Source organism: Orbicella franksi, chromosome 1 (genome assembly GCF_964199315.1).
Source record: "Orbicella franksi chromosome 1, jaOrbFran1.1, whole genome shotgun sequence".
Classification (NCBI taxonomy): Eukaryota; Metazoa; Cnidaria; class Anthozoa; order Scleractinia; family Merulinidae; genus Orbicella; species Orbicella franksi.
Genome location: NC_138145.1, coordinates 27687255 through 27709939, shown reverse-complemented (window position 1 = coordinate 27709939; position 22685 = coordinate 27687255). Strand labels below are relative to the sequence as shown.

Genomic DNA, 22685 nt, shown 5'->3' with positions numbered 1-22685 from the left:
AGTAGATATCCACATCTCCCTGACATTCTGTCCTCCCAAAAACCAAACAATGCTCTTCAAAATATTACAGCTAATTTAACACTTTTGATTCTCCAATAGTAGTAGTAGGCCAGAGAATGAGTAGTGTTCTGAGGTTAGGTCTGAAATGGGCATCGGAGAGGATCTGGGAAACAGATCCTTCCTGTAGTCTGTAACTGGATCAAAAGTTAGGGATCCAGAGGCACAAACCCACCAGAAATCCAAGGAATCCCCCACCCCAACCATACTAAGCCCTACCACTTTTCACTTGGGTTTATTTTTTATAGCTCCAGATTACATGCATCCTGTATGAATTTTATCAATTTAAAGTAACAAAACAGTAGAACAGGGGTCATCAACCCGTTATGTTTGTTTTTAAGCCCTACCACTTTAAAATGGTCTCTACGGTCCCTGCTACATGAATATTTCATAGTTCACTATGCAGTGTAATCATCTACACATAGCACAATGTGATTTTATCGCAAAAAGCACTTCTTTTATTTTTCACTCTCATATAAATTACAGATGCACTAGTGCCCAAGGATAGATTATTTCAAGCAAATGTCTTATTTCTTAAATATAGTTAATTTGCTTTCTTTCATCTGATACACAGGCCCAACATTATGCTAAGAATTGTTTTCCTACAAATATTTGAAAAGTAATTTCCACTCTCTGGGCACCAAAGCTTGACATGTTTTAAAGTCGTTACTGTTTGAAACTGGTTTCTAGAGTGAACATACATGTAGCTGCATGAGCCATGTGTTTAGTGACTTTCTAAGGTTTCTTAAAGTCCTATAACAAAAGCAAAATATTTTTAATTACTGCTTTTCCTTCATACTTTTATGTTTACTTAATTAATGGTGTAAACTGTCTGGGCATATATTTGGTACAAATGTTATTTGACAATTTTCTGAGATGCACTTTTATCAAAGAAGGGCTAATCACTTGTTTTGCTTTTCATTCAGTTGCTAATGAATTAAACTTGATATACAAGCAAATGTATAAATATTTTCTGAAAATAAGAACTTAATGGTGGCTAAATTAGAAACAGGCAAACACTGATACGATTCCTTCTAGCTAAATGTAGGAATTGATAGAGTAAGTTGACAAAATGCAGTTTAATCTTAGTTCTCGTTCACTCCTGTTTTTGTAGGTTTGTATATGATTATTACATGAAATATTTAGCAGTGCATGTTCGAGAGAATCGTGCTGTCAAAAGCACTTGATGATTTAGGAGTTGTTTTTGATTAAAATAATGATTAATGAATGGAGGAGTTTCAGCTTTCACAGCCATAATAATTTTATTTATATATTAAGTTCTGTATGAGTGTTTATTCACTGGAACATGAGCAGAATGCTTTTGTTTTGCTCCAGCCTACATGTACATGTACTCATAACCATAAGACATTCATTCTGTGCTTTTGAAACACTATTTTCTATGTACTGTTGTACCTACAGTACTACTAATAATTATGTACTTACAAATTTAAAAAGCTAACAGTAGTAGTGTGTCCTTGGTGCCTTGCATCAGCAACATAAGAGTGTATAATTTACAGTATTTTCCCTATTCACCTAAGGTTTCCATATGAATGAGATTTTATTTTTACTTGATTTTTCTACAAGGGGGGGGGGGGTGGGATTTGAATGAAAGATCATTGTAGATTAATAATTGTTATAAAAAAAAATGTTAAGTTCTTGTCATCAAGAAAAATGTGACATATTCAGCCATGTAGTCACCTTAGAATGCATCAACTATAAACAGTTCATTTCTCAGGCTGTGGCTCATCAATAAATGAGGATCTTTCATTAGCTAGCAGTTCCTCATTTTTGGCCTCATCACCTCGTCCAAGCCCTTCCAGGACATGCGCAATCGCTCGGTGGGTACGTACGGTCTCCTGATGATTTCCTAAAACCTTGTCTTGTATGGTTAATGCACTCTTCAGGGCCTCCAGGGCATCATTCAATTGTCCTTGGATGGCTAAAGCCTGTTAATTAAAATTAAATGCAAAATGGTTATCTATTCCCATCAGTTTCCCTCACACCTTTTGTTGAGAGTGGGCACCAACAGTCTCTTGTTGAAGATAACCCTAAAACACTATGGAAGATACCCAAAAGTACCGTACGAAACATGCCCAACCTCAAAAAGAGACCAACCCCATACTAAAAAACCATCACTACAGAAATTAAGACTTGGAGAACACAGAGACAAAAGTTTTTAAATGGTTAAGATCCTCAGTTATAGACTGGTGGAAATGGAAGTGGCTGATTCCGTCGAAGATAATAAATCTGAAGGAGAGCCTCCACAGAGGCACAATCGCATCAGCTGTTTTGATCAGGATATAGCATTTAGCATTTTTAACAATTCTGAAAAGCAAGCCAAATAGGAGTAGGAAGAGTAAAAGCATTCCTTTCAGCCTTCATGGCTATGGAAGTGGCCTTGGTTTTCATTTGTAGCTGGATTTTCTGTGTCTGCCGCCTGCCGCAACTATGGGCATGATGTTCTGGGAGACTGGTCACAGGAAAACAATAAAAAAGTAAACTTTCCATATACATTATAGAATGGACAAGTACAATTTTGCCAGGGCAAGTATATCATCTGGCATGATTGCCCAGCTGACAACTTGGAGAAAAAACCAATATGGATCCCTGCATCTTGCCTGTTTCAACATTTCTCAAGAGTTACATGTACAGTAACACTCTAGCTAGACACTAGTACATGTAGGCCATATTCATATTTTTGGTATTGGACTGGATATAGCTTGCAATCAGATAAATGTCATTTGCATTGCAACAAACTCCCCACATTAGCCTCAATTGCAAGCTACATGTACGTGTAGTTCCAGTCAAATACTGAGAATACGCAAATGGTCCATTGGGGGATGAAAACGAAATTCATCGATATCACTACTGTCTTGTAAATTTACCTTGCCAAGGCCATGGAAAGAACGTGCTGTTTCTTGGTGATCACCCAGAGAATTCTTGCGCATGCGCAATGCATCACGTAGGAATTTTATTGCACTCTCATAGTCTCCAAGAGCCTGATAAGACATGCCCATATCATCCATCAGAGTGGCTGTAAAAGGATGGTCTCCTAGCAACTCTAGATACACAGGGAGTGAGTACTCTGCCCTGTACTTATTGGCCTCTTGGTGGGCTTCATTGAAAGCATAGGCAGCTGTATAATGAAGCAAAAGAACACAACATGTAACAACGTAGCTGCTTAAGGCAGACCACAGTTTACTTTCTCTGAAGTATTCCTCTCAAGCTTACTAATAATTCATCACATTTGAAGAAAGGAAACCATGACTGTCATGGTGTTTGGATAGCATGTAGTTTTATGCTTTTATTTTTCCAGTGTTTGGCCATACTTCCAAACACCTCAAAGTTCATCAAATATATTAACTCCACTATATGTCATATTTTCTTGGTGTTTGGAAATGTGGTTAAACATGGTCTTTCATGTTTAATATATCACTTCTAATCAGCAACTGGTTTAGCCTCCCCAGGCGAGAGGAGTTAATGACCAACAGTACCATTGAATAAAGATTTTGTTTTTTCACAAAAGCAACATTACAATGTACTTTAAGTTTTAACTATACGGTGACTAATATTTCACAAATTATACATGTTAGTTGTATGATAGATTTACAGGTACATGCCACATACTTACTGTTAGTATCATGCAATCAAGAATTCCTTTCCAAGACCTTCTCCAGAATTAATGGTACATGTATATACAGTGTATGCTTTTAAACTCTATTTTTTGGGGGGGATTGATGGTTTTTGAGCATTGACTAAAGTCACTCACTAAAGGGACCGTGGGGGGAAGGGGCTGGTAGGGCTGTAGCCCTATCACTTTTTTGCTTGGAGTGATTTTTTTAGGCTGCAGATGTCATGGGTAATTTATGAATTTTACCACTTGAATAGTGGAACAGTGACTCTTAAAGCTTGGTTGTCTTGGCCATATTTGTCAGCCCTACCAATTTAAAATGGTCTCTGCGATCCCTGCACTAGACATTTTGCTCAAGCACCACATTTGCCTTCCTCCAGTGCCCAACAACACAGGTTTGCTACTTACCTCCAAGATCTTTATAAGCAACTGCAGTGAAAATCCTATCCTTGTGTACTTTCTCTCGGATGTCAATGGCTTTTCTAATGAGTGGGATTGCTTTTTCCAAATCTTTGGACTGTCCGAAACAACGGCCAAGTTTACTCAAACAAAATGCACGTACGACAGATGAGTCATCACCAAGTTCTCTTTGTATGGCGTCAGCCTCTTTGAACCTGGCAACTGCGGGTGGACATGGAAGATGACATGCACAGTGTGAAAGGATACAGTATGCCTCTGAGGTCAAGCAGTCACTGTAACGCTTCTTGTTCCCTGCTCTTTTGCAGGCATCAGTGAACTGGCCATACACTGAGAGAAACTTCTCTTTTCTGAACACCTTAGCTAAGAAAGGAGCAACTTCAACTGCTGTGTCGATGCACAGTTCATCTAAGTCAGGGTCAGCCAACGAGTCTTGCAAGGCCTGCCTTATGTTGCGCCGATTGATCAGGAACTTCTGGACTGCTTGACAACAATTCTTAGAAAGAAAGAGTGCATACAGCTCCTTTAACATGCCCAAATAGTGAATGTTGAACAATTTTTGGGCTGATTGGTAGGGTGAATACAAATCTGATTCCTGGTGTGCACGATCAATACAAAAAGACTGGATAATATTATGGACATAATACTGTTTTAACAAATAATCAAACTGAAGCATGGAGTTGTCTACAAGGTTTTGAAGCAACATTCCCAGTTTATATGCAGATAAGTCTCTCAGTAGAAACTGGGCGTCGGACACAGTGAATGACATAGGGAACACTGCTAAGGATATCAGAGCAACTTGCTGGTCAGGTTCAAGGCGGCTGAAGCAGATTCCAAGACAGTTAAAGAGCTGATGATTGTGGGACAATGAATTAAGACTGAAAGATTTAAGGGTTGATACTGGGCTCATTTGAAACTCATTTATAAGAGCACCAGCATCAACTCCTTTTGCCAGGAGAGCTGCAGTTGTGCGAAGAACCAATGGCACCCCACCGCAGTGAGACGCCAACCGTTCTGCATGTTCCTCAGACACTCTGGACTCCAGTTTCAGCAGTAACTCCTTTGCATGGTCGGGACAAAGAGAATCTAACCGAAGCTCAAACATTTCCACAGTAAAAAATGTGATGGATTGGCGTGATGTGATCAGGACTTTCACATGAGGGGCAGTTTCTGCGACAGTTTCAATGAAGTGGCAAAATTCCTCTTTTACCTGGGGGAGCAACATGTCCTCTGCATTGTCCAGAATAATGACAGAGTGTTTGGTCAATGTGCGTAGGCAGTGTTTAGCTTGCTGGATCAACCGTCCTCCGCCTGCCACTATCTGAAGTGCGCCAAGAAGGGAGTTCATCATGCCATTCATAGACGTCAAATTCCTGAGCGAGATGTAGTATACATTTGTTTTTCCTTGGGCTATCAGTTCATGTCCCACTTGGATGGCCACAGCAGATTTGCCGAAACCTGGTGGTCCAGTGATGGAAACTATCCGACAGGAATCACTTGCATTGAGTTTCTCCATTACAGTAGCACATTGTCCTTTGCGTCCCACAAAATTTGGAACTTTGCAAGGAATTCCACCCAAGTACTTAAAAGCTTCTGTAACAGCAGCCCCTAGTAAACGAGGGACAAAATATTATAAACATAAGTATTTATCACCAGCAGAGTTTCAATCTACATTCAGACAACTCAGTGTGCACATAATTTACACATTGCTATAACAATATTTCAGGGGGAAAATAGTTCTAGTGTTTCTTTTAAAATAAATTACAAGATTTAGGGGGGAAGCCACATCAGCCCTAGCTGGTTTTCATGCGGGTCCTCTATCCTGGTCGAACTGGAATTTGGAGATGTTGGTTTTTGTGGAGGAAGGAAAACTGACCCACATTTGGCACTGGGCCAGAATCGAGCCCAGGCCAGAGGCAGGAGGCAACCACTCTCACCACTGCACCGTCCCACACTTTTGAATTATGAAAGCACAAGGGAACGATTGGGTGAAAGAGAAATACTATGGGAAAATGATGTTCTAAGGCATCTGTTTGCACAATGTTTTCTAGTTCCCCTAAACTTTCATGAGTGTTAAGAATTACACATGAGAATTATTAAACATGCGGTCACAGGCCAAGCGTGGTTCTTGCTCTGCACAGGTTTATTTTTTTAGTTTTGTCAGTGACCAGACCCAATCTTCCACTCGGTCGATTTGCAAGCGGAACTAAGTTTGAATCAAGCAACTTATGATGTTTATTCGCCAAAAGCTGTTAAAACATAAAATTTAAATGTACTGAAAATTTTATGAATATTCTACTGTTTATTTAGTACAAAATATATAGCCTTTTTGTGTTATTCAAGTGCTTGATTCGAAGCGAGTATTGAATACATAAAAAGCAATTACGTCATTCATGGAATGTGTCGACATTGCAACATTGCAACTTTCTCTTGGGCAGTGTGTTGAGTAAGATTGTGCTTGTTTTGAACTTTTATTTCGCCAGGAGCTACAGTCATTGATCTAATTTTCCAAGTATATTTTTGTATGTTTAGACAAGAAAAGTGAATTGTCGTGCTGTTTTATTGAAGTGAGTTCAGAGATCGGAAGGAAAATTAAGTATTTGCAAGCCAAGCAAAGAACATGTCAGAAGATGCAAGGATTACGTCATTGGTAGGGAAATAACCACCGTACTAAAGATAACCATGGATGAAGTAATTCTTGAATTCATGCAACTCGTGTGACTTCTTTGCTAGCCCTTTACTCATGGATTAACACAATTAAATTTAATCCTGACTTTTAAGAAAGAAAGCTGTTGTTAATGGTGTTACATGTACTACTGTATCGTTCACGCCCATACATATCCCAAAGAAAGTTCCAGACTAAGACCATTACATCATCATAGATTTCACAAAGGCTAAGAGCAATGGTGCAATAATACAGTTTGTGTTGATCAAGTGATGTGGTGTCTACAGTAATCAATGAATCATCAAGGACTGCTTTTGAACATGCACTGTGTTACGACTGTAGTGCTAAGAAAAACAATTAAATTTTAAAAGCTCGGTTATAAGATCTTCTTGTTAAGCATTGACAAAGCTTGCATATCACTGGATTCAAAGAAAGTAAAATTTGTGACAAGACAAGCTAGTAGGGATTCACCATCACAGAACAGGCACTTTCACTTGCATGAAAATAACTCCTGAAAATAACATTGGTTGCAGAAAAATCACAGCCTCCACCAGCGACTTGCAAATGAATGAGACAAGTGAAAGTACTGTAAATCAGAATTTTTCTTTGATTTACATGAGCAGTAGATGTTTTAACTTCTTAAGTTACCAACAAAGAGATTATTTTTTCACAACATTACATGATGATAGTTATAGAGAAAGAAACATGTCTGTTTACACAGGTTTTCAGTTTCTTTTCTATTTTTGATTTTAAGGTTCTGTAGTGAACAGACATATTGAAAAATATTGTTTTCACTGCAGCAGTAATACCACCAAAAATTAAAAACTGAATAAAAAGTTATACAAATTTTTAATAAAATTAAAACCACCTTAATTTCAATTGGCACATACTGTACATGTAAATTGTTTCTAACACCTATAACCTTCTACCAAGGTAATAAAACTGTGATCAGGACAATAATTTTGCAAAAGGAACTGTTATCAGAATGACATTTGAATGCAATCAAAGGCTGCAGGTGCATTTCATCAACAACATTTTTACACCTTCATCATAGAATACAACTCGCATACATGTTGCAATTGCAAACCAGTCTGCAAAATAAGTATGTCGTGCAAAAAGAAGTACATACTGGTGATTGGTATTTTTTTTGTGTGCACAACAAAAAATATCTCCAGCAACATCCCATGTAAAAAAATAGTCGGGATATTGCAGAATCCACTTCAGCTATCAAGGAAAATGCCTGAGGAAATCATGCAGGTACAGGTTGGCAGATTTGAAACCCCTTATGCATTCTCTAACTGGCTTACAGGTTGAACAAAACACACATAAGCATACCGGTGACTGGGTGATAACATCGGTATCAATAAATATCATACATGGCGAGACAATCGATTAATGTGCTCCGGTTACGTCATTTCTTGGAGTACATTTAATTTACATGTACATGTATTTAGCAGATAACAATAATTTGAAAACGATTTAAGGAAAAGTTCAGCGATCATAATGATATCGAAGAGCTTAGGACCAGCGCGCCAGAAACTCTCTTTCTGTGAAGAGTGGAAGAAGTGAAAAACAAAAATAAGTTTTAACACTCTCTATATTTCTCTAATTTTCCACCCAGCTGTATTCCTCCACTCCCACCAGGAAAGTCACGTATATCACGTACTTAAATTCTTAGCACGAAAACTTTAAAAAACACTATTATCAAAACTATCAGTAAATATTACTTTTGTAAATGACGGTGCAACTAATTTTCATCAGGCGGGGGAGTGATCATAAAGCCGCCCGCTAATTGTTTGTCGTAATCAAAATATATGCTTATTTTCGGTTAGCTTCATCCAATTTTCGTGCACGAACCGCTTATTTACACAGTGCTGCATGGTGACTTACTTTCTACTCCAAGAAGACGATTTCTGAGATCGTGCCGTCCAATGTGGAACAGTAAAGAAGAGAGTGGATCCTTGTTCTCATCGCTCAGGTCGCAGCAATGAATCAGTTCAAGGAAAAGTTCTCGCGGACGTGTGACTGTCTCGAGATGGCTTGCTGGAACCGTCCCCTCGCACAAAAACTTCAGGTTCTCGAAATCTTCATCTGTAAGTTCCCGGCCAATTGACAGCAGCAAAGAGAGGAAAGCTGGGTCTCCTGAATTCATGAGGGATTAAAATGGTGAAAATTAGAATCAAATGAAAACCACCTTGTCACATATTGAGTTTATCGAGAAATGGCGAAATATATTTTCATACTGGAACTAGTTACCAGACTCTTCGAGCTTATGATTGACATTTGATGCAAAATCCTGCAAAATGGCGGACCGGTTGAATGGAAAGTTGCCATAAACGGAAAGTTAGCGAAATGCTTGGCTTAAGTGTCTTTATTTGTCACAGTCTTGGTTAATATTCGTTCCCTTGTTCATCAGTCAGTGATTGAGAAAGAATCGGCGCCATTCGACCTCAAACCACAACGCAAAATGCTGACAGTTGCCTGGAGCTAGTGGCAACAACGTTATGGCATCTTGCTGTTCTGCTCCGATGCTCGAACTACTGTGTCAAAGATTAACGCAACTGACATTAGAAGGAAAGAATTGATATGGAACAGACTTCTAGTCTTCGAGAGGATGGAACTTTTGATTCACAGAAGGCCGTGTTCAATTATTTTACAGCCACTGTTCTAAATGGATTTCTGGACGCGCTTAATTAAATTAATCGTGATTAAGCTTAAGTTTGTTTATGTTTTTCTTGATAAGTAAGCTTACATTGTAACCTTTTACTACAAAAAGGCCATTGTTAAGGAGAAAAATGCTTCAAAATAATTCAATTCTGGAGAATGAAACCCAGCCTCAAGAAGAAACACAGACTGATGATTTGATTTTTAGTGACAGCGAGGAACCTCCTATAGAACATGAACCTTTAATACAGCCACTACCGCCCAAGGACACTTTTGAGGGAGGGCTCCTTATAGTTTGGGGTTGTGGAGAATTTGGTCAGCATGGTCATGGACATTCTGAAGATGTACCCTGTTGTGATGCTATAGGAAGTCCTGTTTGGCTCGGTAAAGAAAGGATGGTGGTTGAAGTAGCTTGTGGTTCAAGCCATACCCTGATCCTTACAGGTTAGTAACTCAAGTCAATCAAATGTTTGGAAATCGAACTTGATCAAAGTCAATCCATGGATAGAGTTCAATTTAGTTTGGCAATCAAACATAATCAAACACTGAACTTTGTTTGAGATCGATTTCCAAACCAATCAAACTCAATCAAACAAATCGAGCTCAATCAAACTTAATCCATCAGATTGTGTTTGATTAAATTCGAGAGCTGAACTCAACGGAACACATTCCAATAGTCATAGATTGCATTTGATCATGTTCGATGAATAAATTGGCTTGAGCAAGGATCATGTTATGTGGTCTCAAAAACATGTAAAAAGTGTTCTACCAAAGTGACTCAAACCTCAAAAAACCCATTATTGATTTTCAACGGTATTTTTACCAAAATCACGAGTTCAGAAATCAAACATTTGAGTGAGTTCTATTGTTCAATTATTTTTGTGTGAGTTCAATTTCCTTCAATTGCCAAAGTCAGTCAAACTCAATCCACAATTAATTGAGTTCGATTGAGTTCGATTGAAACTCAGTTCAACTGGATTGGACTGATTACGCTGGGGTAACTTAACAGGTAGAACAGTTAAGTACCGGTGTAAACTGCTGCTTATAAGCCCAACTAAAAACCCTTACAAAGTTGTATAAGCCTAAGGCTTATAAGAACACTCAACAGTATTTAAATGGTGATTGGGCCAAGTAGAGTGCAATATTGAGGGACTATTTTTGCGAATGAATTCAAAAATCAAATGTCAACAGCACAATGCTAATTGGAAATTACAAAGTTAACATGATTACTGTTAGTTTGAACTGTATGACACAAGGTCCAGTAACCACATTGTACCGTTAAATGCCATTAATTTCGATACTCAGAAGTCTTTATTTAGGTGGCTCCATCAAAAAAAGAAGAATTATTTAAAAAGTTCTAAAACTTTGCCCATGGTGATTATGTTTTGAATATTGCAACTAGAAGCAAATCTTGTGTAGTGTACCCTACCCTACCCTAATGTACCCTACTCACACGTATAAAGAATTTGGTATTTAAATTGTCAAATGAAAACTAAAATTTCAATTACAGTGTAGATCAATAATGCAGTCTAATTTGGCCCATGCTGATAAGATAATTATGTTAGAATTTGAAACTTCTTATGATCATTAAATTTGTGCAAGAAGTCACCTGGATCAATGAGATGTCTTCATGTTCTTCACCATGAGCTCAATTTTCAGCTGCTGTAAGGAAATAAAAGCTTTTTCCCCTTCTTTAATTCTGCTACAGTAACTCAGAGTGACGGTGGGATCAGAGAAGTGAGAGGCAAAATGATCACAGAGAAAATGCTGTACAAGTTATGTGATCATTGTTATTCTCAGCAAAAGCTGTGCAATTTCACCCTTGCAATTTGTTAAGTTCTCAGCAAAAATTCCATGTTATCTCATGGTATTACCCTTATTACGTGTCATTAATCCAGTCAACTTTTGGACAGAGAATCAGTTGAATGAGAACACTATTACACAAGACAACTCAATGGCGATTTCTCTGTTTAGATGATAATAAGGTGTACAGCTGGGGAAACAGTAACAGTGGCCAGTTAGGTGTGGGTACCACAGAGACCAGCCCTCATCCCCGCCCACTGCACATCGGTGTGTCATCAGGTACCAAACTAAGAGGAATCACCTGTGGAACAAGACACAGCTTTGTGTGGACACAAGATGGAGACTGCTTCAGTTTTGGAAATAACTACAGTGCTCAGTTAGGTTATGATTTCAGAAAGCCTGATTTCAAGGAAAACCAGGTGTGAATTTCATAGTTTTTGCCAACATATACTCTATATTAGTAATTATTTGATATAGCAATAAATAGAGGATAATTCTTGGACACACGTACATGTAGATATGGAATATCTCTTCAAGTGTTCAACTCAATATCCCACGAATGAGTGCAGCGAACAAGTGCAAAAGAAAGTTGAACAACCAGAGAGATATTCCATATCTACAAACAACCATGTACATGTATCATTTTGTTTATTATAATTATAAACATACTGATAACAATGTTTTCAACAATTTTTTGAAGAGATTATACCACTTTTGGAAGATTTCCAAAGATTCTCCAAAAATTGTCCAAAGGCCACACAAACATTTTTAGACATTTTTCCAAAAATTTCCAAAGATTATTGAAGATTTCGGAAGGTAACCAAAAATTGCCGAAGACTTTCAGGGAAGATCCAAAGATGCTTCATACACCAACAAATTTAAGTACAGTTTAAGGGTCAAACATGATATCAGTGAAGTCAGTGATATCTTCATTAGTGAGGATATGGAAAATACGCCACCAAAGTCCTGGATGTGGTTTTGTATGAATTTTATTAGTGGTGTATTTTTCAGTAAAACACTCTTGTTTATATAATAAAAAGATAAATGTATGGCAAGTACAACGTAATACAGACTGTGAATTTCACATGGAGTACATGTAAATCTTGGAAATTTATTTAAATGTGCACTGTAAAATTACTGTAAAAATGAAGTTACATACGATAATATGTACAAAATTGCGAAGTTCTGAATGAGCCATTTTTCGTATTATCAGGACTGCACTGGACTGGAATTAACTTGTAGTGGATGCTAAGGCCAGATAAAATCATTGACTATATGCAATGTAAGGTGATAAAAACTACAGTGTGTAGAAGTCTCCAGTTTTCATTAGATTTTAGTTTTATCTTTATCTCTGTTTTATTTCCTGGCCATTTAGCTCAAGCCAATTTTTGTGGACACTCTTTTACATCGCCCAGTTTCCCAAGTGGCCTGTGGAGCTCGTCATTCTTTGTTTTTGTTTACAAATGGGCAAGTCGCAGCTGTTGGCGTCAACAACAGGGGTCAGATTGGCTGTGGTGACACAGTAGATGCTATCTGTCCAAAGACGATCCCTGATTTACCTGCCATTTCAATTATTGCATGTGGTAACAGTCACAACATAGCTGCTGATGGTAAGTATATTTAGTATATACATGTAACTTGTATGGTATAAACCAGGTCACTGACCTATTTACACTACTCAGTCTATTATCCCTTATTCAATCTCAAGGTATACAGTGTGTACATGTACATCCAATCCTCAAAAAAATGATTTCTATTCTGTTCAGTAACAATGACTATGATCCCTGATTCATGTACTGTAGTTGTTGCTTGGTTTCAAATAATTCGTTAGTCAGCTTACTACTAAATCTCTAAATCCAGCACTCACTCTGGCTAATCTAAACAACAAGGAGATCATATTAAGGTGGCCCCAGGGGGGACGGGTACTTAAAGTGTGTTTGGGCACAGGATTGCCACTGGAGGTTTGAAACCCTGACCCTGCTTGGAACAAAGAAAACCTTAAATACACTCTCTGTAGAGGACAACACTTTCTATTTTGGTGTTGACTGATGATCAGCTAAACATCGGCAACATTTCTAATTTTGGATTGGAGACAGTGTCAATTGCATTTCTAAACACCACAGAGAGTGTTGAGAAAATAATGTGGATTGAAGTATTTTCACCATACTGTGAGGTGTTTGGAAATGAGATGAAACACTCTCAAGTTTTTGCTACTTCTTCCCAAGCAGAATTAAAAGTAAGGAGAAAAAATGAAATACATGTATTTTAAGAATCTCTGCTACACTGTAAGTGAGATTGTAATATCAAAACCAGTGGCTATGGCTATTATTTATTTTCTTTCAAGTTTTTGAGTTAATATTAAGTTTAAGAAGGTTGTTTTGAATATTTTAGTTCATGGACGTGTGTATGTGTGGGGATACAGTAAAGCATGTGGCTCCAAAACAGATGTTTTGTCACCGTTGTCTGTGTACTCATGCAGTGAACAAGACAGTGTGGTGGATATGGCTGGTGGTGACTCACACTCCATGCTCCTTACATCAAGCGGTACAGTGTATTCTTGGGGAAATAATTTTGAGGTAAGAAAAATATAAATTTAAGGTTGTGATTTTTTCCTTTTGGGGGGGGGGGGCGGGGGGCAGCATTTCCTGAACAGCTAATTCTCAAATAGTGCCGAAAGGATTTTGAAAATTACAGATAGTATCAGCACGTGTACATGTTGATAAGGGCTGGCACCTAGCTAAGTTTTCTTTCTTTTCAATGCTCTATGTATAACTGTTTTATGCATTTCATAATTATGACATGGTATAAATTGTAGAACCTGGTTACTAGTAAACGGTAGTGCAAGAAACTGGGTTTTTTTTCTTGGTGTGTGTGGCCTCTGACCAAATGTTTTAGATACTTCAAAACCCACAATTACTGGAGTGTTTTCAAAAAGGATATGCTATGAATTTTCTAACAAACACTGCACTATTAAAAAAACACTTTCCTTAAATCTCTTTTTTTTTACTCTGTATCTTCAATTTAAGGGTCAACTGGGACTTGGAAAATCTGTGAAGTTTCTCAGCAAGCCAACAGAATTAAGCTCCAGCTTACTTCCTGGAAAAGTGATGAGTGTGTCTGTTGGTGAAAACACTTGTGCCGCAGTTACTGGTATGTTAAAAATTGATGGTAGGCAACATCTGATTGTTAGCCTTTATGTAATTTAGATTTTATGGTAAGCATCTTTCAGAGTTGGTTAGCATTTGCATGTAGCTATATGAAAGTGGTTCAGCCCAGGCTGTTTTGTTGATGCAAGTTGATACAGCAGGCTGTTTTCAATTCTGACAAATAGTGCCTCACTTAAATACAGTTGACTGTGGTCTATGGAATGGTTCCAGCTCTAACCTAGCATTTGAAAAAGGTAGGTGCCATCATTAATTTTTTTTTTTTTAATCTGTAGAGGATGGCAAGCTGTATTTGTGGGGCAAAAATGCCAGTCAGGTTATCCGTGATGACGAAAGCAGCAGGTTTTTCCAGTTTGAACCTTACCATGTCCACCTGGGAGTGTGGAAAGCAATGAAGGTCAGTTATTGGGTGTAGATACAATGATTGAATTGCATACCAGCATGAGTTGGGATCAAGCCCTCTTATAACAGCAAGTTGACGTGCTCCACACTGTCTGTCATGTAAATGAGAGAGCTCTGCATCCTACTTTTAAGATGAGGTTTTAAAAAGAGGTCTGAACTGATCCCTCGTTTTAAAAGTACAGTGGCAAAATGCAACGCGATATTTTTTAGCCGACTAAGTCGTACAGCACTGCTCTTCGGTCTGTTGTGAAACCTACATGTAGGAAGTCCGAATTAAAGAAAGAAAATGTTCCTTTTGGGGCATTTTTTTGATAACAACGTTCTTACTTCTGGCAATATTTCGTGCAATTCTTCCCCGCAGTTTTGTTATAGCGCGAGTAATGTTTAGTGTAAATAATGTTTAGTGTAGCATGTCCATAAGACTATCCGTCTTGTAAATTAGTCATTGTAATTGTCTTGAAAGGTAGAATTTGCTTTGACATTTTAACCTCAGTGACTAATATATGTGGTCTTGTGCAGTGCAGACCTCCGCCTGACAGCTTGTCAGGCACAAATAAAGGTTGGTCACGCAACAATGTAACGCATTCCCTTCTATTTTGAAGTAGCTAGGCCGCCATTGCGAGAAAACAAATAAGTTCAGCAATGCTAAAACCAGTACACTTGTACATGGAACTCCTTTGCCATGCATGTGTAAGGGTTCTGCATATTGTTTTCAGTTTCAAGTATTATCAAATCCTAACTTCTCGAAACCTGTCTCTTTGGATGTGTTACAAACAAGGAACGGAGAAGTATGTGTATGTGTATGTGTATGTGTATGTGTATGGGAAGAGGTTCTTGAGCAGTAGATTATTTTGCAGGTTTCTTGCGGCTCCTGGCATGTGGCATGTGTAGTTTGTGCCAATGAGGGAAACAAGACAACTGAAATAAACGAGGAAACTTCTGAAATAAAATCAATAAATGGTGAAATAGAAGTCAAGTGTGGCTTTTTGGATAGCTTGAATAATCAAAGGAACGATAAAGAGAAGATTGAACTAAACAGGGAAATTGGCGAGCAGTCTTCAGTTGCACCTGCCGTTAGCCTCAGGGATAACGAACCACCTCACAGAGGAGTGGTTAGCGGTGTAATAAACAATAAAAATCAAGGAAGAATTGAATTGCTTCTTGCAGCTGCTAATGATGAAGTAGATAAAGGCATTGTAGAACGGGTTAATAGTTCTCATAGTGCCGGCGAAGATAACTTTGATAAAGAAGTTGAAGAAGATAGTGATTTTGATGATAAGACTGTGGACGACACAAGCTTTTTCGAGCCTGTGGTAGAACAAATTTTAGAAGAGAAACCTGAAGTGATTAAGACAAGTGCCATTGAAGAGAAACCTGGCCACGTGCTTAAAGTAATGGATGAAGAAAAGCCAGCTCTTAGCTTAAACATAGTAACATTATTGGATGACACAAGAGCAGAAGAAATAAGCGAACAAGTAGCTGAGAAAACTAACGAGGACTGTGCATCCAAAGAAAGCAATAACTTTGAACATGAGTTTGAACATGAGTCTGAAACTGTCGAGGCAGCTTGCGTAGAGCAAGAGAAGCCAGTTGTTAGGAACAAAGAAATCACTAGTCGTGTAACAAGAGCAAGAGCTCATTCAGAGCAACGCAGCGGTACAGACAGTCATCTTGCATCGCAAGACATTTCATCTGCTCTACGGAGTGGATCTCTTGAAAGTATGAAGCTTTATCGACAACAGGACGATGTTACGAAAGGTTCAAGACCCAGTCGACTTACTTACAGCCCTCCTGCTAACGCGAGGAGCCCGGTGGGACATTTGAGGAGGGAGAAAAAACCTGCCAGAATGTTACGTCATGCATCCTTCGACTCGGTATGTAATGTTCTAAACTTGTCTAATGTAACCTTACTGTGGCATATAGCAAGCTGTCTTTAAGCTGTAGTAGTTTTGGAAATTATTTTGTCTGGTTGCATGTAACTGTCTCGAAAAGGTGCTTCTTCCCCCGATATGGTTTTTGTTGTTCAAAAGTAATATTTACAACTACAAAACTTTCGTCACTGGGTCAAGGAAAATTATCCTCTGTTATCATAGTTTTGTTAGGGGGAGGAGGTAAATTCAACTGGAATTTTCCGTTCTTCGCCTTATCTTTTAAGCTTGACCTGCACTCTTTCTCGTCAACGCGAACATATTTCGTGGACTGCTTCATTTCTACTAGTTGGTCCCTACGACTAGTTCCACGAATTCAAACTGGTTTGAATTTTTGGGACAAGTCCCTGCGACTTGTTCCTCAAGACGCTTCACCTGAACTGTTCGTGGGACAAGTCCCTGCGACCAGTCCCTTCGTGTAAATTCTTCTGGGGACTAGCTGCAGGGACTGGTCCCCTCGCGTGTGCCGACCTTTATGGATCAATACTACCACACTTTATCAAGTGATTTTACAAGATTGGTATCACACGAATGCCCAATCATTGTTAAACAAGTTGTGGTTATCTTCATAGCATTATAGGGTTCCATAGCAACCATACAGCTTGTTAAAAACACCCTTAATTTTACCTTTGAGTGCTTATAATTCAAAAACAGCTCGTTGAAACTCACTGCTTATTTTAGAATTGTACTGGGCATGTTTGGATACAACGTTTTGCAAATTTAAACAAATTTGGTAGGAGGGGTTCAAAACCATTTCAAATTTTCGAAAATTTAAGGTGGCTCTGAATCCCCCTAAAGAATTCCGTTGTATCTTATCATGCTTATCAGAATTTGATCTTTAAAACTGAATCTAAAATTGACGGTGTTTTGGACAGAATTTTCATTGTTTGACAGTGACTGGGCATTTGTGTGATACCAGTATTTGATACATCAAAGGTATAACTGATGGAGAGTGTTTGAAACTGTTCACAGCCACCTAGAAGGCTTTTCTAGCTCTACTCTTCTTTTATGGACAGTATTTTTTTCACTCCTTCCACAGGACTACCACTTGCCTAATCAGCCTGTGCACACAGTGGACATTAACATCACACCTTCGCATCTTCGTCCCCACCCTCCCATAAATCGCACTCAATCTAGCCCCAGTCTCTACTCGTCAAACCTAATCAGGAGTCCACTCGGTACGAGAAGGAAAACTTCCACGTCGGCAAAGGTTCCCAGGCCACCCACATCCAGTTTGAACAGTGAGGAGGGTCTCCCACCCAGGCCCCCTGCTCGTGGTGTCAGGCGTCCTCTTGAACTGAACCCCGTGTTTTCATCCGGGACATCTTGGCGAAAGAGGAAGTGATTAAAATGAAGCGGTTTAAGTGGACCTCATTATCTCCAAACAAATTATGTTACTAATGTATGTTCCTAATACTGCGTTCACACTAGCACCAAGACATGTTTAGAAGCCTGTCTAAACGAATCATGTTTCTTCTAATCATTTATAACTGTATTACTCATGTTGTGTTTACAATTTGTGTAGAGGAGAAGGAGGGTTTATTGAATCGTAAAATAATTTTGTACAAAACTATAACAAGCAATTCAACAATTCAGCCTAAGATCCGAACAGTGAAGAGACTTCTGCAGGGTTGCCACGGTCAGGGAAAAATCATTGAAAATTACATTTTATTCAGGGTCAGGGAAACGTCAGGGAGTTTGTATCAGGTCAGAGAATTTCTAAATCCCTGTTCAAAGTCAGGGAAGTTTATCTTATGGTTGGCGCAAATTATTTCATTAGATGTTTTCGTATAGACAACGTAATTTTGTTTAAAATTATCTGAGCCATCCTTGTTCTAGTTGATTCATGGCCAGAATAATCATCCTGCTCGGTCAGTGAAGATTGTTTTGCAGTCAGTGAAAAGTCAGGGAAAAGTCAGGGATTTGTTTGTTCCAGTAGGTGGCAACCCTGTTCTGATAGTCCCACGTTAGGTACAGTATTTGTTTGCGTATCAGGGAAGGGTTTTTATTACATTATTCCACTTTCAAAGGGGAGGGGCTTATTAGAGAGGGCGAAACTTAATAAAGCTTTTACGCTAAGCACTCTAAAGCATGTTTTACTAAAGCACTTTTCATAATTAAGCATGAACCATTCGTGATTAGTATACATTGTACGAAACATGTTTTGCCCTGGTATTAACGCTGTGAGACAGCCGTCCGTCCGAAGGTACGGTTTAAGCTTATTGACTGACCCATTCAACGATATTTATAGTTCTTAAGCTCGTCGCATACTGAATGTCACGTCCATGTCATTTAGTTAATTGTAAAAAAAAGATGAAGTGTATTTATTAGAGCTTAGAATATGGTGAAAAGCAATAGTAACTATTTATATTAAACAGAAACTAGATAATAATTTAGTTCAGTCGAAAAACCAGCGGTCTTTATTCACGTAGGTTTAAGCGCTTGATTTATGTATTTTCCAGGGTTTATACAGGGAGCTAGTATTTGATCAATTTTACACGCATAAACAATTGTAACTTTGACTTAAACGCCTTTTATAGTTATAGTAAGTGTTCAAAATTTTATACGTAATTCTATTTTGAGAGCAAAGGCTGCTCGTTTGTAATTTTCTCAGTTTTGAGCTCGAAATGTTAAAATGTTCCTATTTTTACAATTTTGAAACAATGAAAATCCGACAATGTATTCATTAAATCGTTCCGAAACGCACTTCAACATCACTTCCAGGTTGTGCTTTAACAACTTGATTGTCTTGATTCATAACGTACTAATATTTGTCCCTTTTACATCAAGGGAAAAAAGTAATACGGGAAACTTATGCGCAACATTGTTGCAATGCAAATTGAAAAGCGTTGTACTTATTTCCAACTGTTTGTAAGTTGCGACAACATGTTGCTCACAGTATAATTTGTATATACTTTATGTAACTTGTTACTGCCACTTGCAGCACGGGTGGTTATGAGTGAAACAACGCTTTTCAAGTTGCAATACAACATTGTTGCACATGTGTTGCCCGGATTTCCAATCCAAACTTCTTTTCCCTCGTTCTTGGCAAGTTCTTACAATTTTGGTTTTTCCTTCATTTTCTTAACCTCGAAATTTATGAATTTGAGTGTTAAATTAACCATGTAGAGTTGTTTTTAGATGCATGAACTACAATCCTGGCCAAAAGTCTTGGGACACTGCACTTTTGCCAACATGTCTTTCTGTCCACCTCCCTCTCCCCACCCCCGACACAGTGTTGATGCTGATCCATCCAATGTAGACCCACTATTCCAACATTGCCTTTTTTTTCTCGGAGGAGTTAGGGGAGGGCTCGGAAAATTGAATAATGACTTCCCACTTCAGTATAATGCGTTTCCAGTTGGCATTCTGTCAAGTGTCTCAAGGACTTTTGGCCAGGATTGTAGGTACCAGATATGATGATTGATAATTACATACAATACAATATAATAACAATTACATACAATACAATATGATAATTGATTTTGCTTGTCTATTTAAACAGCTGCCACAAACTTTAAAATTTGCTTCATGTTTATAACTCTATGGCACAGGTGTAGAGTTATATCTTTATTTGTGCAAAGATATAGTATATTATTTTATTACGTCTTAGAATGTTTTGATAAGCGATATCACTAGTAGGATTTGTACTGTTGAAAATATTTAGGTAATACAAGTTTTGTATTTAAAAGTCGTTCACATCAGGAGACGACGTTTAATTTTTTTTTTCTGGTAATCTTGACAAGTAAAACAGGATTTTAAAAACCAGATGGTTTGTGTGTGTGTTTTGTTCTGTTTCTATGTGTGAACGAGCTTAATCCCTTGGTGTTTCCAATAGTCTGCTGTGGCATTAAGAAGTGTGAAGCCAAAGTTCTTCATGGTTGTTAGTCTACTAGACATTTATAGACGAAAAGTTCAAATAAATTGCGATTGTAAAATGGGCTAAAATAATAAATGCTTGTGCAACTAAATTAACTAACTGTTGGTATAGAGAACATAAAGGCAGGCAATTGTAACGGGTCATTTGATCAAGTAAGAACGTTTTGTCTTAAGTTGCTTTAATGGCCCAGCATTTATTTTAGACCTAAGGCATTCTTTCTTCCTGAGAGAGCAAGAAGAGTCCTGGTACTGGAGAACGTGCTACAAAGGTTAACCGTCTAGCAAAGACCTCTTGTCGTCGCGAGGAGTACTTTCTTTGGTCTAGCGGTGACCGAAAAAAAACAACAGATTGTAATCAGTTCAAGCAGTTATTTTGTCTCCTCTACACAACAACATACATTGCGTTAAGCCAAATAATTTTACTTTGGGTGGGCCTGGCGGTTCTGCATGAGGCCAAGATCACCAACACGTTAATGATACCCTACCTTAATAAGAGAGTATTACTACCCTTGGTGCTCCTGTTCTAGTACTTAATCCTTTTCAAGATGTCCGCCATTGTGGATCCACCATCTTGGATTTCATAATTTTTAGCGGCTCCAAAATTGATTTCAAAATATATATATAAAGATTACAAGAACTGTAAAAGTTTTGAATAAATCTCTTTATAAAACCTAAAATCTCACTGAAACAGAAGTATTAACTTAAAAAAACCACTAAATTGGAAACGTCGTCTCCAAATAATTGACTCATCAAACAGTTTCCTGATAAATTTTAAGAAAAATAATAACATTTGACCTTTGTATGTTGAATGCTGTTAAAGTAAGGAAAGTGAAATCACCGCGGTTACTTAAAGTCCTTCCCACCCCTGGCTAAAATTTGTTAATAACACCTTTCAAATCGATTATCTCGTGTCAGTGGAATCATGACTGGTTCTTTGATATGAATCTAAAAGGTGTGCACCCGCATGCATGCACTTGGATGGCAGTAAATCTGAATGCAGTCTCCAGGGTAATATCACATGGTCTGAAATATGCGGGGCGACAAACCACAAGATACGGATTCTATATTTAGCGGTGGCATGGGAAGCCATTAGAGGCTACTGAAGGAATTAACCATTGTGGAATCATACATTAGGTAGGATGCTTTTCATTTCTATGTATAGAAATAGATGTCATTGGTCTGCAGCCATCTATTTGAACGGGACTTGCAACGTTGTAATACTTGCCACCGTTGGCCCAAGTAAGAAGCAACCATTGTTTTGTTATTTACTTGAGAGTTCAACTACTGAAACGGCTCTTAACTTAGTAGGCAGCTTAAAGTGAAAGCTCTTTTCCTTTGGAAAGTGAGATATCTAGAGCAAATATAAAAAAAAAAACGCTTTGTCTAGCTTTTATCTACAATCTATCAATATCTACCTTTTCATCTATACTTATTTTTCATCTTCCGCAGAACAATTTTGTTTTTAACACCCCACAAGGGCTGAGGGAATAACTATTGCATCACATTTTTATAGCAATCATTGTTTGGTTGAAGTTAATTGTTTTGTCTTTCAAGTCGGTTCTTGTTTGTTGGTGGACGAAAACAAAACGCGATGAAAGGTGAACTTCTCAAATGACTGAAACTTCTTTCGATCATTTTTGTCCCTGGGTTTGACGTTTTTTTTTTTTTTTTCATTTCCTTCAATTTGTGGCCCGGTGCGAAATCAATACAGATGTAAAGAGCTGGAAAAAGGTTAGTTCCACTTGCACCAATCAAGAACGGTCTAACTCGTGTGATTCAGGGGTGTTTTTCCTAAATTGACAATGAGCGATTGAAGTTATTGGACAACCCTTATTTTAAAGCTTATGGTGTTGATTTGTCTCTCGATTTGATTTCAATTTTACATTTTTACGTTTCATCTCAAATAGCCAATGACGGTGCTATATTTAATGTGTAAGAAATGCATGATCGTGTGTTAGATTCATTACAGATGCACTCCCGCAGTTTTAAATTGTATTTGTAAACCAATACGGCATAGTTATCTTCGTTCTAGCAATTCTTGACTCTGCTGGGCCGTAAGATCGATTTCTAAACGT

The 22685-nt window shown here is 38.1% G+C and overlaps 2 protein-coding genes across 2 annotated transcripts; one reads left to right on the top strand and one right to left on the bottom strand.

The window, feature by feature from the left end:
- Positions 1-489: 489 nt before the first annotated feature.
- On the bottom strand, positions 490-9025 carry LOC145500727 (uncharacterized). The gene is made up of 4 exons (XM_081480253.1): positions 8661-9025; positions 4097-5713; positions 2943-3193; positions 490-2003 (listed from the first exon to the last, which is right to left on the bottom strand). The coding sequence occupies exons 1-4, from the start codon at positions 8920-8922 to the stop codon at positions 1782-1784; spliced, it is 2352 nt and encodes a 783-aa protein (XP_081336379.1). The 5' UTR covers positions 8923-9025; the 3' UTR covers positions 490-1781.
- A 34-nt stretch (positions 9026-9059) lies between these two features.
- LOC145500716 (uncharacterized) lies at positions 9060-20497 on the top strand. Its single transcript, XM_081480244.1, has 8 exons — positions 9060-9878; positions 11409-11656; positions 12613-12847; positions 13629-13813; positions 14264-14387; positions 14677-14798; positions 15661-16677; positions 17771-20497. The coding sequence occupies exons 1-8, from the start codon at positions 9566-9568 to the stop codon at positions 18074-18076; spliced, it is 2550 nt and encodes an 849-aa protein (XP_081336370.1). The 5' UTR covers positions 9060-9565; the 3' UTR covers positions 18077-20497.
- The last annotated feature ends 2188 nt before the right edge of the window (positions 20498-22685 follow it).